The sequence below is a fragment of the Lolium perenne genome, chromosome 7 (assembly GCF_019359855.2).
Source record: "Lolium perenne isolate Kyuss_39 chromosome 7, Kyuss_2.0, whole genome shotgun sequence".
NCBI lineage: Eukaryota > Viridiplantae > Streptophyta > Magnoliopsida > Poales > Poaceae > Lolium > Lolium perenne.
The window spans coordinates 2,637,658-2,647,023 of NC_067250.2; the positions used below are offsets into that span (position 1 = coordinate 2,637,658).

General features: G+C 51.1%; 1 protein-coding gene across 1 annotated transcript; it reads right to left on the minus strand.

The window, feature by feature from the left end:
- Nucleotides 1-5,236: 5,236 nt before the first annotated feature.
- Nucleotides 5,237-7,740, minus strand: LOC127311675 (uncharacterized). Its single transcript, XM_051342125.1, has one exon. The coding sequence runs from the start codon at nucleotides 7,674-7,676 to the stop codon at nucleotides 5,454-5,456; it is 2,223 nt and encodes a 740-aa protein (XP_051198085.1). The 5' UTR covers nucleotides 7,677-7,740; the 3' UTR covers nucleotides 5,237-5,453.
- Nucleotides 7,741-9,366: the final 1,626 nt, after the last annotated feature.

Consider the following 9,366-nt stretch of genomic DNA (forward strand, 5'->3'; position numbering starts at 1 on the left):
CCGCTGGTCAAGGACTTGTCGTCCTCGGACCAGACGAAGGGCTCGTGGTCCTCGTTGTCCCACTCCGTTGGGGCGAGGATGTCGTGCGCCGCCAGCGAGCCCCACTCCGGCGTCGGCTCACGAGATGAAGAAGATTGGGAGGAAAGATCTGACGAGGTGGAGGAGGACGAAGAGGAGAAGGATTGGGAGGAGAGATCCGACGAGGCGGAGGAGGAAGAGGAGGAAGACATTGCTCTGAGATGGGGGTTTCTTGGTGCCGATAGCTAGAACAGAGCAAGGGGATGAAGTGGCGGACTGCTCGGAGCGGTTAAATAAAAGGGGATATAGTGGAAATTCAATGCCAAAGCAGTTTCCGAGGAAGTGGTGCCCAAAAAGAGAAAAAAAACTGCCAGATCACGCGGAGAAGTTGAGAAGGCAAGGCATCATGATGAAGGATACTGCGGCGGTTTTGCCCTGCCACGACGTGACCCAACGAAGAAAAGGCAGAGTGGTTTTGGAATTATCATTTCCAAAACCAGGGGGCATGTGTTATTACCAGAATTTGACCGGATCAGAGGTGGGCCGTGATTAAAGATGGGCTTGAAGAATATACACGGAAGATATACATGAATCGGCCTTGTACACGAAGTTTGGGCTAGTTTGCCCGTGTATCTGTAAATATAGTAGGATACGTATCGGTTAGGTAGAATTTGGCTCGTATACGGTTGGGATTATTCCCACGTTAGAAAGTCTACGGACTATAAATATGTATCTAGGGTTATTGAGAAAGACAACAATCACGTTCACAACAAACCAATCTAGGCGCATCGCCAACCCCTTGTTTCGAGGGTTTCTTCCGGGTAAGCATCATGCTTGCGATCTAGGCAGTATACGTTTATTCGTTGTTCATGCGTTGCTCGTGCTGAAGCCTTGTTGACGCCGAGCAACGTAGTTATCATAGATGTGTTAGGGTTAGCATTGCTTTACCACGATATATGCTTTTATCCTTGTTATCCCTAGACGTCTAGCCGCCTTTATACCTATCTTAGGTGTAAGGGCGGCACCTTGCTTGATCTGTGTTTAGTAGATCCGATCTGTTATGATTGCTCCTTGTTCTTCAAGGATTAGTTTAATATCTGCATAGTTAGGCCTTGCAAACGGGTTGAAGGATCCAGTAGCACGTAGGGTGTAGTTTGCTAGCCCTAGATAAGATGTTCCGGGAATCAACTCCATGTTGGTTTTTAGGCCTCATCTAGGGCTGGTTTATTATCATCTTGCGTGGCTGCCAGGCTCAATCACGTGTAGGATGTTCCGATTATGCGGTGAAAACCCTAAATCGTCGTAGGTCGTTTTAGCTTTATATTGATCAAGCAGGACCACCATGTGATCGTAGACCTCATACGAATCATGGGTGGATCGGCTCCTTGAGGCGATTGAGGCGATTCACAGGACAACCTGAGAGCCGATCGAGGCTCGTATTTAATGTTTACGTATATCCCATGCAGGAAACTAAGCGAAGCAATCCATCACCTTCCTGACCAGGTATAGGTCAGGTGGCACGCCCTTGCACCAGCATCGGGACGTGCGTGCCGGAGCTTTGCGGGCCGTCGCTCGAGGGACCAGGGCCAGCCGCAGTTCTGGGAGCTTCCCGGCTCTACGTGTTGCCCGTCGCTACTCGCCGGTGGGTTTCGGACGCCAACAGGCGCAAGACATATGCGCCACAGAAGTCCATTTTAGTGCGTCACAGAATAGCAATTTTCCAGTAGAGGAGGAGTAGTCGTTGTTCTGGGTGGGTGGTGTTGCCGGCTCCGTCTGTGGTTGCCTGGCGCAAGAGTCTTTCCCTGTACTGGACGATGTCCTTCTTCTTCGAGTTTAATACAAAACACGCAGATCTCCTGCGCGTACTTGAAAAAAAAACTATAGGAGCAAAAAGTGCACGAAAACAATGAGAAGTTGTGTGTTTTAACATGCCTCAAGGGCTCCCAAGATCTGGCTTATAAAGGTGCCAAGATCCGTCTTGTAAAGACGGCAAGATCTAGGGTTTACATGGAAAATTCTTAGCCGAACAATACAAGTCTTATTCTAATAAGAAATACACCATGTCGTGCACGTTAAGTATTCCACCAGACCTAGGTTGGTACATATCCGCCTTGCATACTCACTCTTGGCAGGAATTTTCACCTTGATCAATTGGCAACTGGGCCACCCGGCCAGGCCACCTAGGCTTGCCGGTATGAGACTAGCTACGTTGTGATTACCCATTTAACATATCCCCAGTACTATTGTTTAACCATGGTAAAGTTTACTTCCTCCGTTCCTTTCTATAGTGCCTATAGATTTTTGATATTTGTTTCAGAATATAAGATTTTAGCTTAGCTTTTTTTTCAATTACCCCCTCCTCATTCAGCTTCTAAATCGTTTAGCTCCTAAATTTATTATGGTAAGTTAGGAAGATATGGATTTCCCAAATTTTACGTTGATCTCAAATCGTTTAGCTATGGGTTTTGTGTAAAACATACTCTTGCGCTAATTTCCGTGCCAAAAAACAATAGACACTATAGAATGAAACAGAGAGAGTATTATGAAACGCACCTAGAGATTAATATCTCTTGACCTCTCATATATATGTGTCAAGTTGCGTGCATGCAGCCATGCACTAGCCAACAAAAGAAAAACTACAAAGTAATGGCAAGGGCTAACCAGCACACATATACACTTAACACCCCCTTCCCTCCATGTGACGGAAAGATAATTCAAGGCGTGTAAACTGGAGTTAAGCTTAAGATGCATGGACGGAGGGAGCACGGATAATTTTAATATAAATTGCGCAACATAGGAGTTGACCTCAAAACCTTTGATCTGATATCATGTAAAGCTTCATGCACTAGCCAACCATAATATGGGTGCGAGGATACTCTTCCATAAACATACACAAAGTTTTTTTTGCTTCGAAGTCCCTAAGAGAATATGTCGATGATGCCAATCTGGTCCCCCGAATGGCCAATTTTAACCGAGGAGAATGCGGAAGATGTAAGGGCATCTCCAACGCGGCGACCCATCCAACACCCGCGCGTCCGGATGGGTCCAACCGAACAAATTCGCGGTCCAACACGGCGACACACCGCAAATGCGGATGGCTGCGGCGTCCGGAACGACGCAAACCCGGCCCAAATCTGGGCTAGGTTTGCGCAGTCGCGGATGGCATGCGGCGTCCGATCGCGTTCGGATGCTCGCCTGCTCATCTCCATTGGGCCCATCTGTCGGTGAGCGCGCGCGTCTTATTAATTGTGGACTGGAGGGATATGTCCCTGTCAGTCCACTCCCCACTCCGTCTCCACTCCCTCGACGGTTCCGCACGCACGCGCAACCGCCGCCATGGCCCCGAAGAGACGCCTCACTCCCGGAGCCAACGACGGTGAGGCGAGCAGCAGCCACCGTCCTCCACCAGCGCTGCGGGCCGGAGGAAACCGCGGCGGTCTCCACATCGGAGAGGCCGCCCGCGGCAGCGCGGCATTGGCGCAACCCGCGCCGTTGCTGCTGCCGAAGCCGGAGTCCCGGAAGAAGACCCCGACCTCTGCGCCGCTCTGGCGCTATCGGCGGCGGAGGAGGAGGTGAAGTGGCCGCATCTCGAAGCGGCCATTCGCACCTCTACGATGGAGGAGGAGGCCCGGCAGCAGGTCGAGGACGCCGTGGCCTCGGCCTTCTTTGACCAGGTCCGCGCGGAGGAGGCAGCGGCGCGGCGGCAGGAGGAGGCCCGGCTCCGCCGCGAGGAGTAGATGCGGCAGGAGGCCAGGCGCCGCGCGGTGGAGGAGAGGCGCCAGAAGGCCAGGCGCCTCGCCTGGCAGGAGAGGGAGCAGCGCCTCAGGGAGGAGACGCAACTCCGGGGTACTGCGGCAGAGCAGCGGGTGGCTCCGGACCCCCACTCCGCCTGGGAGGAGGCCCTGTGGTCTCTGTGGCCGGAGTCCCCGGCGTGGTCGAGCCATAACAGTGCCTCGCCGCCCGGGGACGTCGTCGACGCCGACGACGCCCATAGGGACTAAGCGGCGCACCGGTGGCCACCGTGTCCTCGTCAAACCGTAATAGAGGGTTTTTATATTTGTTTTTAATTTTAAAGCCCATATAGAGGGCTTCTTTTGTAGTTAAATTTGCCCAAAATAGGGCATATGTACAAATTTGCTGAAAATAGGGCATATGTTTAATGAACTACGTTTAGATTTAAATATTTTTTTTTTGATTATCTTCACTTTGCGATACGTCCGTGCGTTGGACGCAGCGTGCGACCCAAACGGACACGTGGACACAGGCCGCTGTTCGGTGTCCGCGCGGCCACCCAAACGGTTCAAAACGGATGACCCATCGCGTCCGTTTAGATCGCCGCGTTGGAGATGCCCTAAGCTCCCCCAGGCTCATGATGGCCATGCCTTCCTGCCTGGGCTTCGCTCTGAACCATGGATCCTCCTGACCCATGGGTGTTCCCCGGATGCATGGGGCACCATACTCCTCGTCGGAAGGCACGTGAAGTGGTTCATGAAGATTGCCCGCAAGTCGTCTTGGTTCCAGATGATGCCTACTGGCAGGTTTTCCAACGAAACCCAGGTTAGGCCGGTTATGTATAAAGGAAAGCATGGGGTTGCCCATCCGTCAGTGGAATTTCCTTCATAACAGGCACGGAGAAGTCCGCCAACCTATGTTTGTGCGTTGCCGTTACCGTTGTACTTGTTGAGAAGAGGAGGTTGGAACCCGTTGGGAAATGACATGCCTCGAATGGAGTCTTAGGGCAACTACAATGCTAGACACTTAACTAGACGCTTATAGAGAAAAAAAAAGTAAATATCACAAAATTAGAAAACAATCTAAGCATCTCATATACAACGGCAGGCGCTAATCATAGACGCTAAGCTGTTTGTGCCCGCTGCTGTGCGTATGGGAAAGAAAGGGCAAGCGCCCGGCGCACGCTATTGCGTCGACGCGAGACACGACGTCAGGATTTGCTCGCCTAACTGCTAATCAGCCAGGAATTAATTCCTAACACCTGACCACTAGCGCCCGCAATGTACATGCCCTAAGCGCGGGCGCGAGAAGCTCGTCCACGGTCTTGAGCGCTCGAGAGATGGTTGTTTGGTTTTCGGCACAGCTACAGCTAGGCCGATGGCTTTTTTATGATGTTGTTTTTTTTACACGCTCGTAGGCATCCAGGCCATGTGCCGATGGCATAGCTGTAGGCCGTCAGCATCTAACAGTTTTCCTGTAGTGCTAGTTTGATCTAAAATAAATATAGAATCATACAAATGATAATAATAGAATCTGTTACAGACGTATTACAATCATTTTAACATGTAGCAACGCACACACGCGTTGTACTAGTACAAATACATATACACAGACTAAAGCGGACACACACGAAACATATATATCACCTGCTACGTCCATGAGTATATATGCACTGCCCGTTGTTGGAGGCCTGAACTGATCGATCACACGGCAGACATGGGTCCGACATGGTCTCGCTCGAGCACGCCGGCGTGCGTGAGCAGTGTCCACAGGTGCGTGATGAACTCCCCACCTCTCGCCAGGGCGTCCAGGTGCGCCCGGGCCTGTGCGTCGTCACACGGCGCGATGTAGAGCATCATCTCTGCCCAGAAATCAGAGAGCACTATCCACTGCAGCGCCACGTCGTCGATCTTTTTTGTCAGCTGACTGGCAAGCCGAACGCCCTGGATGACTGGGCGAACATCGCGATTCTCGTTGGTGTTGTTCATGTTCATCCATTCCCCACACTTTGCCTCCATCGTCTTGGCGCCCTTGAGCGAGGCCAATAGTTTACTCACATCTTCAATGGATCTATCGAGCATGGATGTGGAGTCAAAGCTGTGATCGGGCAAGAGGCCCGGTGCGAAAGCGATGAGGTATGCACAGTACTGAGACATGGTGGAGGCCAGTTCGGAGAGCTCCAGCGTCTTCTTGTTAGATTCGGACAGTGGAGCATCCAGTCTGGTCGTGCATTTGTATATGTATGCACAGTACTTAGACAGACAGGAGCCTCCTTTCATAGCCATTGCAGCATCCAGTTTGATCTTGCAGATGGCTGTTGCGATGTGCCACACAAGAATTGTATGGGTCGCCTTCCCGTCACACGCCCATGAGATCTGCTCATGGACGCCATTGTTTCGCAGCGACCTTACCCCGTTGGTCAGATGGCCATTGCTTTCGACGAGGGAATCGACGACTGCTTGCTTCAGCTGTTCTGACAGCTTGGCAAGCTTCCCTCTCTTGCGCCCCTTCTTGGCCTTGTTAACCAGGCACAGTGTCACATAGTGAAGGCAATTGATAGGGCGACGTGTGCTCTTGCAATTTTGTAGGAGGGAGTACTGCCCAAGCCTATGTTCCCATGGCCGGAGCAGCTCCAACCTCAAAAGAAAACCGATGATCCTATGAGGAAAACAAGCGATCTTTTGCAAGCCACGGTTGTTGACGTAGCTCAGGATCAGTGCCACCTTGAACCAACCCGAGGTCATGTGTAGGCACAACTGGAATGCCTCCAGGAATGTCACCACGAACATCAAGAACAGGGTTGTATCCAGAGGGACGTTGCTGCCAGGTTCATATTGCTGTTTTTCCTTGAAGAGCTTGGACGTGAGCCACGAGCAGAAGCTAACCATTAGAACGGGAAGGCACAAGGCCAAGTAGGGGGTCTTGTGGTAGAGGTAAGGGTACCTTGTGTAGTACAGATCATATAAAAAACCAAGCTCTACCTCGATGACCCGGAAAGCTCGCTCATGCCGTTTGTCCTCGCCAAGCAGACCTTTGAACACCAAGTCTTTTGTTTCTTCAAGGTCCGCCTCGGCGAGCTTGAGGCCTGAGAACCTTCGGTTGAGCATCTTCGCTAGAGCCATGGAGAGGCACAAGTCCTTGAGCCGCAAGTCCCTCTCAGATCCTAATAGGCGCCCTTTGCACCCATAGATCTGTTCCACGGTGGTGAATTTCACCAGCTTCTTATTCCTATCCCTCTGCTCATCATCGACGTCCTCGAGTTGCTTGAGATATCTTTCCAACCTGTGCTCACCTGCGACGACATACCGGTAGCCTTTCATAGATGTTGGGTTGGGCCTCTCACTGGAAGCAAGCTGCAATTGTTTCTCGTGCTCCATGTAGTCAGCGATTGGCTTGATGGTCTGGGAGGCCTGGTGGGACTTGCTAGCCATCCTCATGGACTTGATCCGCACAAATGACTGGAGGATGTTGACGCCCAAAATTAACCACAGCGGGATCTTGTATTCCGGCGCGTGGTCCCCGAATACTGAGACAATGTAAATCACCAACCCTGCCTTGACGAGGTGCCTCATGTGAAAGCTCTTCCAGTTGTCGATTTCGTCGACGTTGCACGCCATGAGGTTGTCAGTGCCGCCGAGGAGCATGAGCAGGCAAACGGCCCACACGGGGAACTCGGCAAAGTAGCAGTCAGAACGCTGCATAAGCCCGAGCGTGTAGCTCGCCAGCATGTAGGAGAGGGTGTAGGCACCCAAAACGACGGCATGGAGGAGCTTGTGGCTCGACCTCCGGCGTAGGGTGCCCAACACATGCAGGAGGAACAGGAACAGCACACCCACGATGACCAGAGCTGTTATGGCCACTAATTCATTGCCCTCGTCTGGTGGACATGGCTCGTGAGGGGGACTGGGTTCGGCGCCGGCAGGCATGGTGTATTCTTCAAACTTCCTGCCCGACTAGGCTCTACGTTTTTCTTGATTGACAGGTGTTGCCTTCTACGTTTCCTCTTGCTGCTTATTTATAACCTGCAGAGAGCAAGCTATAAGCTGGACTAAGCTTGGATGGATGGATGGATGTGAGGGGTCGATCGACGACCTCACAGCCCCCACCTCAAGTCAAGCAGGAAAAAAAACAAGTTAGTTCCCACCAGGCCCCAAATTTATTAATTACTCATGGGAGGAAACGTGCTACATATATATGTGGGCCAAGATTTTGTCTCCAAATTTGCCAAGTGGAACCACTGATGCATCCTATTGAGCCACTTTCAGATTTAGCGCTGATTGATGTTGTAAACAAACGTCAACTAGCAAAACTTTCCGTGCCTGCTTCCTCACCGCATGAGACGACGACTTGCCTTAGATAAGAAATAAGAACAATAGGAATATCAATTGGCCGAGAGTTGACATGTTCAATGATTGCCTAGCTAGATTGTCGTTGTGTGAGATTCCGAGATCGGGTGCCAGATTTACGTGGACGAATAAACAGTTGGACCCAGTAAGGAGCGTCCTTGACCGGGCCTTTGTGTCCACAAACTGGAAACAATGCTTCCCTCTCAGCTCGCTGAGGGCGGAGACTCAGATTGGTTCCGATCACACGCCTTTACTGCTAGATACCGGGGAAGTTTCTTCTCGCAAATCCCCACGCTTCTTCTTTGAAACGTCCTGGCTAGATATCCAGGACATCCCAAACTTAGTGGTCGAGAAGTGGTTTGCGCTTTTACAGCGGCCCTTGCGTCCGTGATCCGCTAGATGTGTGGGTTGCGCAGGCTGCTGGGCTACGACAATACCTCAAGGGCTAGGGGGCAAACCGTAGCAGGGAGAATAGAGTATGCAAGACAGCCCTCCTAACCAAAATCCAAGAGTTGGATTTATTAGCAGATGTTGGATCTTTGGATGCCGAGGGCTGGGCCTTCCGCTACTCCCTAGAAGACCAACTGACGAGGCTCTTTGAGCTTGAGGAAGAATACTGGCGCCAACGCGGTCGCTTAGATTGGACCCTTAGAGGTAACACGGCATATTTCCATGCTATTGCAAACGGCCGTAGACGGAAATGTCTTATCACTAGCTTGAACACGGATGGTGGAACCATCGTTGAGAAGGAGGAGATCCAAGCCCATATATACCAATTCTACCGAGATCTGCTGGGCACTGAGAAACCAAAACTCATATCCACCTCGATGCATCTGTGGAACAATACCCAACAAGTTAATGCATGAAAATATAGCCATGTCCCTATCCTTTACCCCTGATGAACTAGATGAGATCCTGAGGGATACCAAGACAAACACGGCAACTGGGCCAGATGGTTTCCCAGTTGCTTTCTTTAAGAAGTTCTGGACAACCTTGAGACCTTTGGTGCTGACGTCTCCAGGCTTAACTTCGGTATTCTATCCCTCATTCCCAAAGTGCCTGGGGCTGAGTCGATTAAGATGTTCCGCCCAATAGCCCTTATCAACGTTATTTTCAAACTGATCTTGAAAGCCTATGCGACCAGGTTATCTCCGGTAGCGCACCAGATTATTGCCCACTCCCAGACTGCTTTTATCAAAGGTTGTTTCATCCATGATGGGGCATTGGCAGTGCACGAAATAGTTCATGAGATCAAGTGCAAGAAGCAAAG

What these genes read in the sequence shown, in the direction of transcription:
- LOC127311675 (XM_051342125.1), bottom strand. Translation starts at nt 7,676, where the DNA reads ATGCCTGCCGGCGCCGAACCCAGTCCCCCTCACGAGCCATGTCCACCA.